The sequence below is a fragment of the Bombus vosnesenskii genome, unplaced genomic scaffold (genome assembly GCF_011952255.1).
Source record: "Bombus vosnesenskii isolate JDL3184/JDL3185 unplaced genomic scaffold, Bvos_JDL3184-5_v1.1 scf7180000013273, whole genome shotgun sequence".
Classification (NCBI taxonomy): Eukaryota; Metazoa; Arthropoda; class Insecta; order Hymenoptera; family Apidae; genus Bombus; species Bombus vosnesenskii.
Genome location: NW_022882931.1, coordinates 1,519,121 through 1,540,139, shown reverse-complemented (window position 1 = coordinate 1,540,139; position 21,019 = coordinate 1,519,121). Strand labels below are relative to the sequence as shown.

The 21,019-nt window shown below is 42.1% G+C and overlaps 1 protein-coding gene across 6 annotated transcripts in view; it reads right to left on the bottom strand.

The window, feature by feature from the left end:
* The window catches only part of LOC117231775 (calmodulin-binding transcription activator 2), a 40,451-nt gene extending 19,907 nt beyond the window's left edge, over nucleotides 1–20,544 (bottom strand). For 3 of the 6 annotated variants that reach the window (XM_033490508.1, XM_033490510.1, XM_033490514.1), the window contains exons 1-3: nucleotides 20,274–20,544; nucleotides 10,492–10,916; nucleotides 9,921–10,203 (exon numbers count right to left, since the gene is read on the bottom strand). In XM_033490508.1, the coding sequence (XP_033346399.1) occupies nucleotides 9,921–10,203; nucleotides 10,492–10,725 (517 nt within the window). In that variant the 5' untranslated portion in view covers nucleotides 10,726–10,916; nucleotides 20,274–20,544. Of the gene's footprint in view, nucleotides 1–576; nucleotides 2,269–9,920; nucleotides 10,204–10,491; nucleotides 10,917–19,896; nucleotides 20,025–20,273 lie in introns of those variants that run through there. The other 3 variants (XM_033490509.1, XM_033490511.1, XM_033490515.1) reach the window with 3 other exon arrangements.
* Between the last annotated feature and the right edge of the window lie 475 nt (nucleotides 20,545–21,019).

The window sequence follows — 21,019 nt, the reverse complement described above, 5'->3', positions numbered from 1 at the left end:
TACAAGTGAAATATAACGATATCATCACAGTCCCTGGAAAACGAACGAAACAATTTCTAACTCACGGACAACTCGGTGTATCCTCGCTAAACGCAAACTGCCTGACGTTACGAGTAGTTCTAATAAATTACGCGTATTGACGTTCCAAGACATTAAGGAAACGGCTGTTCGTTGGATGAAATATTTCGGTCTACTGCCACAGGTTTGCCTACGATGTTATTGATACCACCGGCAGTGCAGCTGTAGTTCCTCGGGTGTCTGGTAATTTATTGCCGATACCTTCTGCGTATATTGCATTTTTCTAACATCCAGCGTAACGATATGGAAATTGAAAAAAGCAACAATATTTCAAAGCGAGTGCGGAAGCCAGAAGAAGAAGAAAAAATAAAATCATCACCGTAAAAGTGTCTAGAATTGCGTCGTTCAATTATCGCGAGGATAACGACATATTTAAAATAAAAATGCAATCGCAGCATCAAGCTCTTAGCTCCTCGTCGTCGAGTTGTAACGTATATATACGACGATCGAAATATATCCTTCTAATCCTGGTAGTATGAAAGAAACGTAAGGACTCACTTGGTGCGAGAGGCGTCGGGTAGGTCGCGTGATAGACGACACGCTGTGGATTCGAATGATTGTAGCCCGCCATTTCCGTGGCGCTCGTCAGAGCGACCGCTTCTTGGATCTTACCGATCGTGGCCGATCGTCATCGTCCTTGAACGTACGCGTAGCGCGATCGTTTTTGTGCTCTTGCAGGCATCCCCAGGCTCCTCGTGAATTTGGACGAGTGTGCGGCTGATATGGCGACTCGACAATGGTCGGTGTTCGCGATTCTAGATCGTGACAAGCTACGGCGGCACTCTTTTTGTCAGGAGAGCTTGCTGCCGGGTTCTAGGATGGAAACACGACTCGCTTGACGTTGTCCTCTACGTGAGGCTCGTGCACGTGGGTGGTGATTCCCCTTAGAACGGCAGGACATATCCCCCAAAGAATCGTGTACGCGAGCCAGGTTGTCCGTTTCAAATAATCCCTATCCTCGGTTCGAAAGTCAATTTAATTTCAGCCCGCTGATCGAAAAGAAATCAAGAGTCACAGAGAGACAATATTATTCACAACGAACGTCGCTGACTTTACTCGACGCGATGTACTCGGATTGATGGACGACACACGTGGAGGCGAACGCGTGGAAATGACACCGCGATAAAGATTTGAATCTTCGCCTTCTTCTCCTTGCTAATATAACTCTTAATTTTGTCTCTCCTTCTCTGTTTGTTTTAAATGCTTCTTCGTACTAGTATAAAAACCTGGAGCCCCATTGTATTCTATACTCGCGAATAACCCGGAACAATTCTTTCACAAACCTTCTTTCCTTTCTCTCCTTTTTCGTCCACCCTATCTCCTAGTTAGTTAGTTCTCTGTACCTCTTCGACCTTGCTTCCTTCTTCCTGCTAGAGTCCTCGCCTCTCAAATCAAACACACACTCGTCTCGTTCTCGTTCTTTCTCCAACTCTCCTTCCTCTTTCTTTTTTCTGTTGTGCGTTCCAGGAGCTCTTATTCTTCTTATATCCTAAGTTACAACACTGAACCTGTCCCTATCGGAGGGACAAAATAATGTAAGGGTCACACAGTACAGAGAGAACTTAAAAAGAGATTCGCCCGCAGCTGACGCGTTTTACGATCGCCTTTACCGCGTTCAATCCTTTGCTTCCTCCGTCGTTTCTCTTCCTTGCTTCCCTTTCTTCCTTCCTTCCTTCCTTCCTTCCTTCCTTCCTTCCTTCCTTCCTTTCCTTCCGCCCTTCTTTCCTCTCTATCACTCTTTCTATCTTTCTCGCACGCGCGCCTTTCTCCTGCCGATACCACCAGTGGTAGAGCTTCAGAAAATAGGCCTTCCTTCTATCTCCCTTTCTTTACTCCCTCGCTTATCCTCGCGTGTCCTCTCTCCTATTTCTTCTCCTTTTATCCTTCCTCTCTTTTTTTGCGTTATAGGCTTCGTAACGATTCGCTTAAGGGCTGGAAATAGTTACTTTGTCGCTTGCGTTCCGCGTTCGCTTTGTTTGTTCTTTTGTTTTTACAGAGGTCTAAGAAATTTCTTTTTTAGAGTAGGTAAAGAGACTTTTAGGAGACGTGTGTATTTCGTGTTATTTAGTGTTATTTACAAATATGTATGTTTTTGTTTTGTTAATAAAATAGGTTCAAATTAGTCTTTGGCCCCGCGTGTCTGCTCCCGAGCGGCGGGAGCCGCAGAGTGAGCCAACCCGCGACTCTCGACCTCCGTCCATCGCCCCTCTTCTCGTCCTTCCACGACTGTCCCCTACCCCTTTCCTATTCCGCCATTTCATAGCATTCATTCCCCACCATCGAGACCAGTCCGACTATCCAGCCCCAGCCACAGCCCCTGTTCACCGAATCCCTTTTCCTTCTATCTACCTCGACCCCTCTTCAACCACCTCTCTTCAGCTGCACCTTCAATATCCAACCTCCCCACTTTACTCACATTGCCACTACCCCACTTACTTCACCCCACTATGTCACCCCCACCGCCGAACAGCCGCCCTCTTCTACGTGTTCCTGGCCGGCAAGGTGTGGGTGCACACCGAGCCAATTCCACGGAGAACTCGCCGATGCTACCCTCTGGAAAACTCCGACGGAGTTGTAAATTAAGGATTACCGAGAATGCAAATTAATGCCTAAGCGTACATTTCTCTACCTACTCCTACTGTTCTCGACGCAGGATCATCCTGCACGCTGGAAACACAGAGTGTTGCTCCGTGTCGAGCCATGATAATCGATTGTTATCCAACCTCCTGCGGCATTTACAACGCCATGCAGGATAATTCCTATATGAGCGTTTAACGACTCCCTTTTCGTTCGTGCTTTTCCAGAAGGTGGAAGCTTTTTCCCTCGTCGGATTTACACGGCTTTGGCTTTTGCCCCGGGAACGCTCGAGAACCGCTCGCGGTGCAAGCTATCCCGGGATAGGGTGAAAAAGAAAAGAATGGACGGATACTCGCGGCTGCGAGAAGCAACTTTCCTATTTTCCTGCGTGTCTTTTTGTTTCTCTCGTTTCCTTCCTTTTTTCTTTTTAATTAGCCGAGCCAGTTTAACTGGGACAAGCGAGGAAACGCTTCGCCCGAATTCGACGATAAATCGGCTTTACGCCGTGGAAATCAAGAAGGGAGGGAAAAGAAGGAAAGGGAGGGATAAAAAAAAAGAGAAAGGAAAAGGAAAGAGGATAGTGCACGCTGTTTCCAGCGTGGTCTGCGAGAAATAGGCTAGGACAGAAGGGGCAGGACTTTAAAAATGCAAAATTGCAGTGATTCAGCATTTATCGAACACCTGACATTCTACCCACTGCCAATGGGGAAGTTTCCTCGAGCTGCCATCAATATTTGCGCTCGACGTAGGAACTTCCAAGCGAAGGCAAAAAGGGAGAAAAAGGTACGACTCCCAATCGAACGTGTTACCAGTTAACAAATCGAGAACAGTTGAAAATGAAAAAAGAGAAATGTAAAAGAACGAACCCTCGGGAGAGGGAAAAAAAAGAAGGGAGGAGAAAAATGTTGAGCAGATTTGCCCGTTTGGGCACATACAGACGCAGCTCCCTAATCTCTCCCCATCCCCCTTTACCAACCCCCTAAACCATATTCCACTCACAACCTACGACTCGTCGTAGGTTATAGCCGACTGCCTTCGCGCCTACACACGTATTTTCCACACGTACAATGACAGCCGTACCTTTGCAGAGACTTGCAAGCTAGGCTATATAGAGCTATAAGCAGGGCATGACACAGCATACATCGGATTCTCGCAGAAAGTTCGCGTCGAATTTTAATGGAAGTGCTGCCATCTCCTAGTGACCCCTCGCAAGTGGGCTTCCTATAGATATCGGCGAGAAAAAAGACAAAAAAAAAAAAGAAAGAAGGGGCGAAAAGAGAGCAGACGAGAGACGGGGAAGGCTTGAAATCACTCGGGCGTCGGGCCCCAGTCCCTCTATCGCGAATCTGATTAATGGATGGATTCATGGGCACGAATTTATATGGATTTAAGCGGCACTTTCACGCACACAACTGCCGTCAAAACTGTGTACGTGTGAATTTACGTTTATAACCCGTTAGATCTGAATTAGGCTGTTGGAAACGTGTATGGTCTGTTTACACAGATACACGTGTGGAGCATGTGCAGTGGAGCACCGGATTGCTGGCACTCGCAACTCGCTCGAGTCGTACATTTTCTCGCATAAGCTCGTAATTTATCCAGAAACTGGTAATTGAGCGGATCTCGTAACGAGGGACATAACGAAATGAAATAAACCTGCGATATCTGTGGACAACTTCATCCTCGACCAACCCCGTTGCTCGCGGTGTCGACTTATAAACAGACGTGTTTATTATTTTACGATAAATCCACGGGCTTACGTTTTTCGTCCTCGATAACGATGTCACTCTGTTAATGGGATGAAAATGTTCTCCCTTTCGTCACATTCTTCTTTCTTCTTTCTTTCCACCTACTATCGAATGTTTCGTCACGCGATGAAACAACCCGGCGTGGATCTACACGTGCTCGAACTTTCGACCTATGTGTCTACGTGTCTGTATCACGTAGCGAGGAATAATGGGAAAGCAGGAGATCAAAGGAAATAGAAACGGTGGCTTATTTTTAGAGAAGCACGAGGCCAAAACTGGAACGCATAAGGTGCATGATTGCGGAGCTTGCGACCAACGTATGGCCAGGGATGATCGCTATTGTCTCCTACAGCTGGACCGCCAACTAATTTTTGGTATCGCGCCGAGTTTACTCGTATGATCCATAATTCCTGACTAGCCATCGAAATGGAACGTTACATATAACTGTATTCGTTTACGACAGATTTATCGTTTTGGCCATAGAAGAACGTGGAATAACCGCCGCTTTGAGAATTGCATTCACATTCCGATAGAGAAGGTGCACTTCACGGAGAGAGAGCACACGGACAACGGTTATAAATCATCGAGTTTCCTAATAGCTTTCAGTAAAATAAATAAAAATAATTAAATCTGTTAGAAATCCACGGCATGGAGGTAACATTGCGAGGATCAATATATCGCACGAATTTTAAATTGCACGTCATTTAGGTCAGCACGCAAAGCTGAAAGGGCTAATAACCCAAAGGTCTCCTCGTGTGTTAAATGCGATATAAATAGAGCTGTCGCCCGCTCATCCCCCCGTCGCTGTGTGTAACGACCTTAAAGAATGAAAAAGTAATTTGAATTAAAAAGCATAATGCACCCCTATTATGAGTTATTTCGCCAACGCTAAATTACCAAAATTCGATTAAAACTATTTCAGAAAATATACGACCGAAGGCATGTTTCATTTCATAATCGATGCAACCGATCGGCCACAAAAATCTCGATGCAGGTTGCACGAAGGCAAAAACGTTCCTGAAAGCAATCAAAGAACAGGACGAAAGAAGAAGATCGTAGAAAAGGAAAAGTTTGGATCCCCCGGAAGGAAGCAACCAAGAATACAAATGGAAACGAAGGAATAAGTTGAAAGATCAAGGTAACAATCGTGGAAAAAGGGAGGAGAGCCGGGGGAAAATAAAAAAAAAATAGCAACGGGAGGAATTAGAAAAGAGGGTAGGAAAGAAAGAGAAAGGGGGTTCGGTCTCGTAGATTTCACAAGCGCAAACGGGGCAGGCGCGAGACGATCAATTACGTAACCCGATAAAAGTAGGTCACGTGTCAAAGTGCGGAGCCATCCCCAAGGTGTCCAACTTTTTGGTATAAGCTCGTAAATTACCAGTCAGCTAGCTGCTGCTACCCCCACGGCTTTAAATAGAACGTTGGCAGAGGCTCCTGTCCAACTATCTCTCCCTTTCCCCTCTCTTTCGCCGACTGTGTTCCTCTCCCTCGGTCATCCTTCAATTCCATGCTTTCTCTTTTTCACTTCGCCTTACAGGCTCCCCTTCGTCCCTCGTGGCCTTTATCCCTCTTGTTCCTTTATCACGTAGATCGCCTCTCCGTTTCGTCGAACACGAGGCAAAGTTAGCCGGACACGTAAGTCGCCGGTCGTTAGTCGGCAACGACGATAGCTCTTCGAGCCACCAAGAGAAGGAAACAAGAGAAACGAGAGAAAGATTGGGAGAATGAGAGTCTTTGAGAATGAGTGAGAGAGGAGGGGGGGAGTGAGATAGAAGAGAGAAAGGGAGGGAGGGAGAAAGACAGAGGAGAAAGGAGAGGGAAAAAGAAAATTCCTGTGTACCTATTCCAGTGCGGGCCAAACAGAGATGGACAGAGAATAGAACGAGAACGTCTCTTTATGTGTGCAAGTATTCCCGTGCAGACCAGGCGAAGTGAAAGAGGGAGAGAGAGGGAAAAGGAGAGAGAGAGAGAGAGAGAGAACGTGACGGCAGGAAAGCTAAGACAATCAATAAGATCGCCGGGTCCGAAGGAGCTCGTGCTCGGATTCGTCGAGTTGCTTCGGTACTTCTTGCCAGGGACCACGAGACTCGCGTTTAACAACTAAGTCGTAGCCTATAGTCGTTAAACGCAACGTCCCGAATTAGGATCCCCTCGAGAAAATGAACGAGGGAGGAACGAAGACGGACAGCATGAGAAACAGCAAGGCAAAAAGGAAAACACGTAGGAAGACTAAAGGTACCGAGAGGATAGAGAATTGGAAAGGTCACCAGCGGGATTTCGTGGAAGAAAAGACGAATGGAAAAGATAGACAAGAGACAGGCAGATGGAAAAGAAGGATTGGTACCTGCACCTCGAGGGGTCGATACCTACTCCAGTCAGCAGGATTCGGATAGGTCAGGATAGTCGGGGATAGGCTAGAAGAGACGTTGTATAAGGCATATATGTGTACAGGAGAGCCAACCAGCAACGCCTTGTTCGGGGGATGCATTCCGGCGTTTGCACGAGGATAGTAATTTCTAGATACGAACCACTAAATTTCGACGATCAGACGTCGTCTACCAACAGAGAAATTACGATCCGAGATCCTCGCGATTGCCTGGCTAGTTCGACCTTCGAACACAGAAACGAAATCCCGGGGAAAATCGATAAAGGGGGAAGAAATAGTGGAAAGACCTTTTGCTCGAGGGAACAAAAATCGTAAGGTCGCCCTACCCCTACGTAAATGAAGCAAAAGTATGGAGAGGTGACAGAATCGCCGCTCTGGCGGATATTACCGGAACTACGAATTATCCCCAGCGGAGTTTACCCGCGAGAGTGCAGTTCTTTCGGGGGGGTTGTTTCAATGGAGGGTGGCAAACTCAAGTTCTACAATGTTCACACTGGACTGTGACACCAGTCGATAAGGAAGACAGCCTGTTTAGCAATGGTTTCCGGGAAGGAGATAGAATTCCTCGTAACAGAAATTGCATATAGTTGTTGGTTCGGGAAGACGATTAAAATCATAGTATAGAGCTGGCTGATTAGACTTAATGCGATCGCCTAAAGGTCTTATTTAAAATTCAAGCTTATATACCGCTTATTATACAACAGAATGTGTTCGATACGTTAGGGTAAGGCAAACAGTGGACACGTATGGAAGTCTGAATCTACTTTGCAGACGTAACTCGTCGATAGCCACTTTCGCTCGATAAAAATTTTCAAGGAAACTTACGCCTAAGCCACTTAGAAGAAAGTTTATGCCAGAGTCTAAAACTATAATGAAGCCGCGATTACATGGAAACTCGCGTCGATATCGACTTTCATGGAACTGTTTCTATTTATTTCTCATTTATCTGGTTCTCTTTTCGCATCGAAGGCGAAAGAACGCTTTGTTTTATATTGGATATTTTACAAAAAGATCGCGACAACGGTATATATGCGCGACGTTGAAACGTTTCAAAAAAGCATCGAATCGTGAAATTCCAGCGAGTCGAGAAGAGGGTGGTTTCAAGATCGAAACGGTCGTCCTACTTTCAGTAAAAGCATTATACAGACCTACATACATGCGTGGATTCGAAGCAAAACATTTTTTCAACCACCCTATCCACCGCGCCGGCACCGTGTAACTAGAAAATGAAAATAGCTCCTCGTATATTTCATCGAGCCATCTAAACCTCTCTGATATTTTTCGCACCAGAAATATTTAAATTATTTCCCCTTACAGGCTCGTAGCATGTTACTCGCGTTTTCCAACAATTTATATCCTGTTTATAGTTATCGTCTGTTACTAATCAGCCTGCTGACTCATGCACAAATACGCATCATGGAAAATATTTCGAGACGAATTGAACACGAGTACGTATATTTCTGTCACGCTACGTGTACATACTGTATTTCAACGACTGTGTGTAACTGGGACTGCATATGCATACCGCGTGCATATATTCAATTCTGGAAACGTGGAACAAGCAAGTCACTTCAGGGAGCGATAAAAAGGGGCAGCTTTTGACGACGAAAGAATGGAACACGTGACGTCGAAGTTCAGGATGAAAAAAAGAGAAGAGAAGAGAAGAGGAAGGAGGAGAGAGAAGAAAAATTATACGACCGTGATAGCGCGCCTCTCGTAAGTCGGATAAAAAAAAAAGTTTCAAAGAGGTCTCGGAAATGGATCTTTTTTTCTCAAAAGTTTAACCAGATTCCTGCTCCGAGTAACTCAACCTTGGCGTAATAAAAACAGCAAGATCTTTGGTCTAAACTCCGCTTGAAATACGACCGAATCGTGAAATGAAAAAAAAAATAACATAACTTGCAATGTAATTAAATATCGTTTTATTTCCGCGAGCGCGCGAGATATTTTCAGACCTGACAAGTAGTTAAATATATGCATACAATTCGTTAGAGAACGACACACAAACACTTAACACGCTCCACCCCCCATTGTGATGTTAAAAATTCATTAAGACGAGGTTCGAGTAATTGTTTCTCTTCTGTCGTAGAAGTTAATATAAACTATGTATAATTCATGCGGGCTTAAATAGTTTTGATTCCGGGCGAAATTTGATCGATGAGCTTCGTTTAAAATTTAAATGCGGGTCTTAAAGGGGAAGAATTAAAGAGCGCGCTCGTCCTATGAAACTCGATGGTGTTCTGCACAAAATGCAGAATATTTTTCACCGTAACGTGTTCTCTTCGTTTATTGAAACGAGACGAGTAACCAAAGGAACGCTGAAATAATAAAGCGGTTCGTGGAAAAAATAGAGGCTCACACGCATCAAACGACGCATTCTTGGTACACAATGCTATTTTATAACGTTAACGTAATACATCTAACATTGTACTTCGTGTTCTGAAATGCATCAAACTTTCGCTTTGTTTTATCTCTTTAATTAATCTACCAATACATAAAGCGAGGCACATCGTCACGAGATCTCCAATTTGCTAGAAAACTTTTATTAGAGTGCTTTATCGTGTTGCAAAAAGCTGTGCCACGCTGGTAACATTCTTTTAGGCCATAGCGTTTCCTAATATCGGCAAAGAGAGCGGAAAAGAGTCGCGAACAGTCGTTCAAAGAATAATAAAACAAAAAATTATCGTTTCGCGAATACGTGTCTCCATTTATCGAACTTGTTCTCTCGCACAAAGAAACGGTTCGTTGAATGGAAACACTGTGCGTTCTATTTTCTCTCGAATCAACGCACTTTCGCTCGACTATTGCACATCGATCGACTATAACCAAAATCGCGATTACCTCGTAGCCTTTTCCATCAATCGACGAATAAAACGATTGATGGCACGAGCACCGTTCCAATAGCAAGCAGGAACATAAAGCCATAACTTCATAAACGTTTGTCATCGAGTGGAAACTGACGATCGTAACAGCATAGAATAGTAGCGATGAAATCGTTTCCTCCTTCAGTGCATAAACAGCAAAGTAAATTATTACCTTCTAAGAAGTATGGCCGATAGGGGAATAAATAATTCACGGGAAGATCGGCTGGTCTGTCAAAGGTAAAAGGAAGTAATGGCGGAAGTACTTACCGGAGATGGGATCCGCGCCATCGAGTTTCCTGTCTAAGGAGACGTTCTCGTGAGCGGCTTCCTTGCTCGTCCTTGGACGACATCCAGAGTTCGATTCACCGGTACCGATCCCTTCTTGGCTCTTGTGATCGTTCCTAAGATGATCGTTTCTCTCGTTCGCTTTGGAACCTCCGCTACCAACCACGACCTTTGTCGATGCTTTGCTACCGATTGCCCCGGAATTTCCATTCAGGTTCCCGTTAATGTTGATGTTGTTACCGTTCGCGGATGAATGATTGTCAGCCTGGTGAAAAATGTTCGATGTCTTCTGTGGAAGCTTGTTGTTACATCGCAAGAACTTTTCTAGTCATCACAATAAAACATTTACAAACCAACATATACTCGATGCAAAAAAAAAAAAAGAAAGGAAGAACAAAATCCAGCTAATTCTAATACAGCTACGTGAGAAGAGATCGGCTTAGTTGCTTCGAGATTTCCGGTACAAGTTCCTATATACCTAGGTGAGGAACATTACCCGACAGGAAAATCCAAGTTGACTCGGTCCAACCATAAAACGAATTAATCGACTCACCGTGGTGGTCATGCAGGTCGAGGAGGATGAGCGCACGACGACGATACGATTCTGATTGTGATCATTGGAGGCAATCGTGGACACAGCAGCGTGATTGGCGAGCCCATGGGTCTCGTGAGCGTTATTGGATCCAGCATTGGAATTGGTGTTACTAGTAGCAACGTTACTACCGAGGGAAGTTTGTCTGATCACCAGAACACTGCCAGCCGGCTCCAATACCACTACTTGCCTCATCCTCACCGTCCTCTTTTAAGTCTTTCTTGCTGTTACTGACGAAGAAGGAGAACGTGCACAGGTTGCACGAAAGCTTCCTCGAAAGCGATCCTCCTTCTTCGGCTGATCCAAGTATCCGACGGGAAATGCGTTCTCCAGCCTCCACCCCTAGGTTCTTAAAGCTCCAGCGCGATTGCTACCACCTGCTCCTCCTGTACACACGTACACCAAGATACTCGATATTAAAGCTGTCGTCTTAAAGGATGATCCTACCTTCCATCCTATTCCATGTCACGGCCTTCTCACTCCCTTATGAACGTGTCATTCGAGCGTGCACCACCGTGGCTTCTTTCGCAAGGCAAATCGATGAGATTATTTCGCTAGCCGCCTCTATCTACCTTTGACGATCGCTTTTCACGCGCCGTTTTACTAAAGTATGAGTAGTAACGCTTAACGCGAGTACCAACGCTCGATTTTAAATCCCTTGCCTTCGACGAGTTGTAAACAGACGATGTTACGAACTCCAAGATTTCCATATGGATTTCCGTATCTACTCCATCTTTTCAGATGAACATTTCAAAATGTTTCTACGTATTGGAAATAGATTATGCTAATGTCAAAACTCTTACGTCGACGATTATTTTGTATTTCATCGATCAAAATGTACCAACGGCGGAGAATAGTAAAAATGCTGAGAGTAGGAAATATATTAATGGCCAGTTATCACGGCGGATTTCGTGGACTCGTGATAGATTGCTTGCAAAAATAAGAAATGAATATACACGAGCTCGAAGATTTGAAACCGTTCCAAATAACATCGCGATATTAAGTTCTTGGATCGGAAGCACGCGAGGGTGTTGCGTGTATCCAAAATCACGTCTGGAGAAACTATATCTTTCGAAATTCGTCTTCCTTTATACGAAGAATTTCATTTCTTTCGTTTATCGGATCGTGACCGATTCATTTACTGCTATTCCGTTCTACATTCTTGAATAATCATACGACCAGGTATAGATCTATACGGATCCGTGTAAGTACCGACAATTCTATTTTTTTACGATTTCATAGCTAGCTGGCTTTGCAAAGTTGATTCTAGTTGGCAGCCATTATCGTACGTACGATTCTTGGCAGCCATTATCATAGATTTAGCCAGTAAAATTGAGTCAAAGTCTTCCGAAAAACGAATTCCATCATAGAGATGAGAGACTTGAAATTATTTGAATAGGGGTAGAAACGTTGCCAGTTTTTTGATGAAATCCGAAACACAACATCCTCCAACCGATTGCCTTTCTTCCATAGCTATTCGTGTATTCTGACTAGAATTAAATATCGAATTCCAATTTTTAACAGACCTCTCAAATTCAAATTTAAATTTTTAACAGTCCTTTCGGTTGATATATTCAATTCACATGCGAATTTTCAAATTTACGACAATTTTTTCCAATTTTTCAAGGATACAAGCGTCCAAAGGTTGTCGCTCGAGCTCATCGAACTTTGAATTTTTCACAAATTTTCCTATATGATCGTATATTTTTTTAACATCACAAATACAACCATGTAAATAAAAATGACAGCTATGTTAATGTCCTACGATTAAAAGCACGCGACTTCGCCTGTTTAGCATTGCACGACTGTGACAACATGTTCGAGTGTCCTACATTTGTAGATTCACCGATCGATAGTGAGCTTTGTGTGTTTCGTATTCTAACCCGAACATCCCCTAATAACAACGATTAGCTCGAACATACTTCCGATTGTTTCGTCGAGGGATAGTCGATAAGAAGTTTCGAAATCTCTGTGCACTTCCTGTCGATGGAACATCGGTCCCCTTAAACGAGAATCCAGGGAAAAAGACGATAATTCACAAAGGATCCCCATCTACTCGGAATTTCGTCATCCTCCACGCCCTTTCAGCTCGTCCTCATCCCCTGGTACACTTTGACTTTGCCACTCGCCTCGACGACAGTTACTCTCCCTTTGACGAAAACAAACTTAATTTCCGGCCTGCAGTAACATTCGCGAAAATCGATTTCCACGTTCGAATCGTAGCTAAACGCTTCTACAATTCCACGATACTTTGTACGTTACTTAGATCCGTGGAATTAAGGTGGAATCGAACGAAAATTAACTATAGACGGTAATCACCGGTTCGCGAGCTAAACTATGTACGAAACAATGCGAGATCCGATCGTACTCTCAGCGAAATTTCCCTTCTCACTCGAAAGTCCATAACGACTAAGTACTCGAGAGAAGAGACTTGTCTACTCGGAATTTCATCATTCTCCACGCCCTTCCGACCTCTTATCCTCCCTCCAAGCTTGCTCACTCTCTATCTTTACTGCACTTCAGAGTTTGGGATTCACCTTGAAGACAGTTACCCTCTCGCCTTCCGCTTTGAGAGCAGAGACCTAATTCTCCAACGCATTTCAACCCTCATAAAATACGATATCACGGGAGAACGTTACTACTACGTATAACGTACGTTCAAGTTATTGCCCCTTGATTAGATGGCACGAGATTTTCTATTCACGATGTATATTAGTAAAATATCGTTCTCGTAACTTGTACGATGAAAGAAATTGTCAGTGAATATGGAAAGTTATGACGGAAAGCAGAGTAACGACACGAACTCGCTTATCCTGCTGTTTGTTTGATCGCAAATTAACCAATTTAATGGCTGATCAAGCGCCAATAATCCCCTAACAAAAGACGTTCCAATCTTCTAGGACAGGCACGTGGCTCACAAAGGAATACAATGTACATGGAATTTCGTCATGGCTTCTCGATCGTTCAACCATTCTCCACGCCCTTCCGGCCTGTTACGCCCCTCTCCTCTAGACCTCTTTGCCCTCTTAATATCTCACTCACTCGCTTTAACTCTGCGATTCACCTTGAAGCCAACCACCCTTCCTTTGAGACGCAATGACCCAGTTTCCTTCTCCCCATGAATCGAGAAATTCAAGGCATGAATTTTGAAAAAAGGCGGCTACGATACCTTGTAACCGGTTTACGAGCACTTCTCCGGATATCGCTACAACTTTTGAATAACATATGAAATCGGCAACGATACCTGTTTCCTAGCTGATCAACGACGAATTGAGAATTCTGCACATTGCGTTGTACAATGGTAGGACTCTTCGATTTCAAGTTGAAAGCTTGGACGCGAAACTGTGCGAAAACCGACGGAGGCCTTGAATCGATGAAACAATGTTCGTGTGAGAATCTTTTTTTTTTCTTTTTTTCTTATGACGTACGTATCTTAAATGGACATGGTTTCGAGGCAGTCATCGGAAAGCTTTAATTAGCCAGGTTATGCAACGCTATTTACGAGTCCAGCTAAACAAGATATATCTTCGCACGCAAATGTGGCGTTACAAACACCTGAAACATTTTTGTAGTATGCGCGGAATGCCGATCAATTGCACGTGTCGCGTGTCAGTTAATATAACAGCTGACGAGTTTGTGTATCGAGAGCACGGCTAACAAACTGAACAGGATAATTTTCGTGAAATTGCCGAGTGCGTTACGAGCGCGACGCCGTTACACAGGTGGCATCGTAAGGTATAAAAAGCCGTGATCGAGTTAGAGCTTCATGGAATCTCGTACGTACATACGTGGAAATCGGCAACGCTTATTTTTCTACGTGGAAAACCAATCAGCTTGCACGCGGTACGCGAAATTACCAACAAAGTGCGTTTCTTTGCTTTCGGGGTGCGTCGTTCGGTTTTATATTCCTTCTGTTATTTATTTATACCACCTTCGAGAGTAACCGACCTAGTTCTCCATCCACACGAACACACAACCTACAGAACGCAAGTGAATTTTGGAAAAGGACTCTGTGGCCCATCTGTTTCTACAAAGAATTCTATTCTCGGTTGCCTTGAATATATATGATATATTCTTCTGCGAATCTACCTAAAGTACAAAGAAGTTACAGACTGATTACAAAAATTGTATCAATAAAACGATCGCTATAAATAAATTGAATTTATATTTCAAAAAAAAAAAAAAAGAAACCGAGAACTTCGGAATTTCCTTTGTACACGATATTCGAGCGAATCGGTTTTTCTTTACCACGGTAATCAGACATTTTCTCTACGTAACGCAATTAAAAATATGCATCGTTAAATTAGTGCTCTGGGTACACGTTGATTCAGCTCGTTAAAGGCAACGCAATTTACGTATATTAGTTCCGTGCAAGCAAGGTAACGTTAGTGGTGCAAAAACGCTCGCTGTTTTTGCGGTGTTTTCCTAAACAAGCAGCATCTCTAGACAAAGTTCATGCAAAAGAGCTAAGCATTTTAGTCGGTGCAAGTTTGTTTGCTTCAAGTTTGCCATGATGCTCTGCCACACACTTCAGTTTGTCCAACATTAATATCCTGTACAAATGCATACAACATCGCGACCATCTCTGACGATTTTCAGTCCAAAGATTTATTACTATTACCAGATAAATGCTACAACTTCCTAAATTTGTTAGTCCGTAATTACAGGCTGATTTGCCAAACAACTACTTTCTCGTCGTAAATTTTCGCGCATCACTCGATCTCGTCTATACAGTACGTCGTTTCAATAATCGTCATACGATAGGCAAACGGGTGATTCTACGTGAACAGAAAATAAATTGAAAATATAGAACGACGTTCTTTCATACGTCACTGTTTCTCCGATAAAGCTAAATTTGCAAACTTATTTAGTATATGGGAATTTAGCTAATTACCGACTATCTACGAGCAAATAACAAGTAGAAGGTTATTCTACGTGTAAAAATAAAGAAAAATGTGAGATAATATTTTTCTGTTTAAAATTTGGTTAAAAATAAAAAAAAATAGAGTTTAAATACATTTTAATTAAGAATTTTCCTGGCACACGTGTACTTGAAATTTCCAAGCTTCATTTTCTCAGAAGACACGCTCTGAACAAATTTCATTCTACATTTTCAACTCGTTTTCACAGTAGAATAACTTCCTACCGATTACTCACTTCTGTTCAGTTCGAAATTGCTCTAGTTCCGATATAGTTGACAAATTTTCAAACTCGATTTTCTCGAAAACGAAACGTCATGCCAAATAGTTCGTCGTACATTTTCCACTTTTTCCTTCGCGTACGATCGATCCCTCGCTGATTGCTAAGACACCTTGTATAAAACTGCACGCAGCACCAACACGAATCACAGTTTAGATTTCAAACTTGACAAGAACAAGAGGAAATAGAAGGCAAGAGATCCAAAAGTACGATAACAGACATATGCGCGTACCCTTAGAGAAGAATTCGTAGAAACAGAATTCCCTTTTTCAAAGTTGACGACAACTTTGGCGAGTAATATTTTCAAGAGCAAGGTGAATCGTTCACCGGCTCGACCTCGTCTGGCTGAGAGATAGGAAGGCGGCGAGACAGCCAGTTGAGAAAGTGAAGGAAGTCGTGCCGAATCATGTACAGATTGTCAACAAGTACACACGTTGAAAATCGTGCCGACAACGTAAATGGTAGTTGGGAAAATTGATCGAGTTAGTTGGGCATTACCCGTACCAAGTGTATTGTGAACGGCAGTAAATAAAAATCCGCAGAAAGTCTCCGAGTGCAACTTTTGGGAAGAAAATGTCAAGATTACGAGCAACGACAAATATGTTTGCGTCGAAAATAGAAATTTTCAAAGATTCGTCGAATATGACCTAGAAATAAATCTCTTCGATGCTTCGTGGTTTTTATCCAAAAAGATTGAGATTGCTATCCTGTACATATCATCGTCCACAGGTATTTAGGACACGTGATGCAATTCGGTCAAAAGGTTGAAATTTTCCGTACATTTTCCAAATTATGAGACGATAATAAAAGTAGGTTTCTCCGTTGTTAATTCTAAATTGCAATCAAATATTCTGTTAAATGGAAACTGAAACAGGAAATATGCGTGTATCATTCAAGTTCCATATTTATCCGTAACAAATGGCTAAGACTTCATAAAATCTACACGTTCTACAAACACACGTTGTAATCGCTCTAACATTCCGTGTCTCTTAAAACAAATGTCGCGGCAAGATCAATTGTCAATTGTCATCCACCTTCGTTGCTAATTGAGTTTACAAGTGCAACCATATAACGATAGTAACGTTAATTGGCCATTCATAACGTTGTAATGGTACATTAACGATGATCGTATTAAGAGTGAAAATCGTGCGGAAACCCAACGATTATGGGGGAACGAGAAAACGCGAATGACCTCGCACGTTTCTATTTAACACAACGCAAAAATAGATCGACCTTTCCCAACAACATCATTTCCCACAATTTACTATTAACGTATTTAATCACGTTACATCGTTCGTGATGACCTTTTTGTGCAAATCATTGCCCCGTGCACCGAGAAAATAGCCCGAACGCTATTTATATTCGATATATGCCAAACGTTTTCATGTCATTTCGATAAAATAAACGTTATTGCGAATCGAAACAAACAGAAAGCGCGTGCTGAAAGGCATCTACTTCGATGGGACGAAGCAGATGCGTTTCTATATACGCCATTCACAATGTTCCAATGTGTCTTTCTCGCCACGAAAGGCGTCAGGATACAGTATACCATATATGTTGCACAATGACGTAGGAAATGATAACGGATATGCGCGTTTCCGTATCGAGCGATACAAAAGTTGCATTAATGTTTCTTAACGAAAAGAAAATAGAGAAGAGATCATTATTTTTTATATTCTGCAACGACTGTATAGCGATTAGAATATACACAACATTAATTCATCCTCTGATTATTCTGCTTCAACGGCACGTGATTAGCAACGCATCTATCCTTGTCATTGATCCAACATACGTGTACGGTAGAGTCGTGGATTTTAGCGATAATATCAAACAACCTGGCTATCCGGATATAAAGAGGTACACAATGGAAAAAAAAGTATGTTATCGAAAACCTAGCGTTCTCTGACCGATATAAATGACTATGTCGGTGGCCAAGAGATAAAGATAATTCAAGATAAAATTGTTTCGGCATGTGGTTTAATGGAATGTTAATCTTTACTGGTCTTTGAACTATTCCGTACTCTTTACACATCACATAGCTACCTTGCTTATCAAGCCAATTGTTCCTGATATATCTCTGAAGCAATTAAACTAGCACACTTAAAGCCAAAGAACACATAGTGAATTTTTAGACTAGAACGTAAATAAAATGGTATTTCATTATCACCGTATGAAAGACCTTGGGCATAAAACCAGTTGACAAACATTCGTGATATACAAACAGAAAATGACGTCACACAGCCGATTTATCTCTCGTAAATTAAGAAAATAACGCCACGTAACGTGCAAAACGCTAACTCTAAGAACGATCAAATCTGATATTCCTTTAGGCGCTACGCCGACCTAATTTCATTAAACAAAAGATATTGATACCTGGGAGAACACTAAAAATATAATACGCTTTGTCTGGAACTGTAAAAAAGAAAGGAAACTCGAGCACAAAACCAAGGCGAACTACGATAGCTCGTTATAGCAACTATCGACCAATTATCGATCATCAAATAATGGGATATGGCATTGAAGATTACAGAAATCTATTGGTACATCGTTCAAATATACTACTCAGAGGCGAAAGTGTATTTCCCACGCCATAGCTCGATTGGATTTATCGATTTAATCAGGTCTAATCTCGCTGATGATTGAAGTGAGCCTGAGCGTGAAACTTTGTGTCTTTAACATACTACACAACAGGTATCCCCCGTATGTGAATGCACCGACAGTTCTATTATTATCGTTGCACGTGCCGCTCTATCGGCAGATAACCGCTATATACGTTCGATAGTCGCTTCATACATAATGGACTATCACATTTATTTACTTTTTAATGCTACACATGTGTAGCCAACACTCGTCGTAATTTATATGAGAGGAGCACGCGTCCAGGTGTTATGTAGTCACGCTGTATAATCTTGGTATTGTGTACAATTTCTAAGCGTCCCACACAGTGCCCGACGTGATACCGGTTATGTGTTAGACTCAACAAGTCCAAAGAAGTCTGTGTCTACTTTTACTTGCATTACCCGTGCCAACGAATCCTATATATATCTTATATATATGCTATATATATCCTATGTATGTATATATATGTATATATATATATAATTGTGTGGATATATATATACAATTGTTGTTATCTAAAATGTAGGGAAAAAAGGAATATAAATAGTATAATTAAGCAATATAAATACCGAAATATAAATGACTCAGTCAAGTAAACAGTTAGTTATTTACAATAATTTAGAGACTGATTCAACATCGAATACAAATACTCAAATAACTCACGAAACAGGTGTACGCCTAACATACTATATATTCTCCAGCTATATATACAAAGGAAAACAACAATACTCGAACGATTCATCGTGGAAAATTGTAATGAAATCGTGACGTTAGGTATGATAGATAAATGTGAATACCGATAGTTTTCGCTTCCCCTTTAGAATATTTAGTCGTTCCTTTGTCGCGATGTGTGCATAAAGCACAAGGTTTCCTTAAACAGAAGATTACAACTTGGCTTCTAAGTATACTTTGAATCGACCAGGTTTTCACCTCTAAGGCACCATTGTCTGTTTTGTATTTTAATAGCCTCCGCTCAAATTTAAAATTTCAATCGTCCCACTGGCCGAATATCGATTATCGTTTCCGATGTAGCACGATAAGATGAATGATATGGTGATGACGAAAAAAACAGTGGAGTAGTAAGAGACGTTGTTGGTTTAATAATTAACGATTCGACGCAGAATAAAGCCGTAAAGGTGACTCGTATCCGTTACGATAAAATTGTAGCTGGTAGAACCACAAGTGGCAGGAAACACATATAACAACGTTCTTGATAACAGCTGATTACGATGAGCTCGCCCAGATACAATGGTCCAATGGTTAATGAAACCACGTTGTACGCTAACATTTCGATATATGACGGATTATTGTACGCTTCCTTACATTTCCCGCCAAGAATGATAATTCGATAACGTCTGATTTTTTATTTCATCAAACTGTCATCACAGAAACAAACTACCGAATAATGTAGCCGATACTTTGAAAACGTTTCGTATAGCCATGAATACACACACCAATCACATTTATTCCTTTGAAATAACCCGGGAGCCGACAATTTGAGAAACAACACGTGCCGGTATACAACGAAAATTATAAAATTCTCAATACCTTCGTTTATGCCAGAGCTGCAGGTTTACGGTATGTACTAAAAATAGCGGTACCCATAAAACTGCTCGGTGAGAATCGCCACGAGACCTCGAAGACGTGGCGTATACAATACACGACCACGGTGTAACCTAAACATTGGTAAATTGATCAGGATTCGAAGAATTTTGTTTCCACCGAAATTCACCGAGGTGAAAACTAATCACGGGTGGAAAAACTATCAGTCACGTTCGGGAAATACTTTTCTAAGGCTCGACATTACGGTACGAGGACAGCATACAAAATCAACGTAGATCGGCTCACGGAATATATATCGTGTCGCTTAGCGCCAATATATATCTATTTGATCGAGCAAAAGATACATTTTATAAAATACTTACAATATCTGTGCTCCGTGTGACAGAAGGCCCGTAACCCGTATTGAGAGGGTTCATCTTGAGACGATTGTTTACGCGGCGCCAACACTTAGAGCAATGAGATATCACCACTTTACCACCGGTTCATAATCGTGCATTACTCTTATACACGAATCTCTCGATGTATCGTTGATTTTCACGCATGAAATCGTGTGATCACGCGTGCCTGCGCTCGCGGTCGATCCTTGGAATCCATGACAGGTACGAGCACGGGTATGGCTGCGAGCCGCATGCGCCAAAGCACAAGTTATCACGCTCTACTACCAAGGCAAGCGGGTAACATATAGATGAGAAACTCCGCTTTAAATTTAAATTTCTACTACCAAGTCGCCACACCGATTCAATTGTATTCACTCGAAACCTTAATTAATCGAACAGATTAAAACTAATTAGGACACGTCCCTTCGCTTCTTTCTCCTTTCTCCGTTGGCGTTCGTGACAGCTTTCAATTTGTTGTGTGTCAAATCAATTACTCGATCGATTATGAAAAAAATGGAGTTTTAGATTAACAAACGATTCACGAGAATTATTAAATCTTTCATTTTCTATGTTGATTATTACGTACCTGGTTTTATCGTTAAGACGTAAGATAAAAATGTGATGACGTTTTAGCTTTTATTCACAAGTAATAAGTAACTTGTATAATTTCAACTTCCGGTATATTTGTGCACATAAATTCATGTAATTATAAATTTTCTATTCAAAAGTTG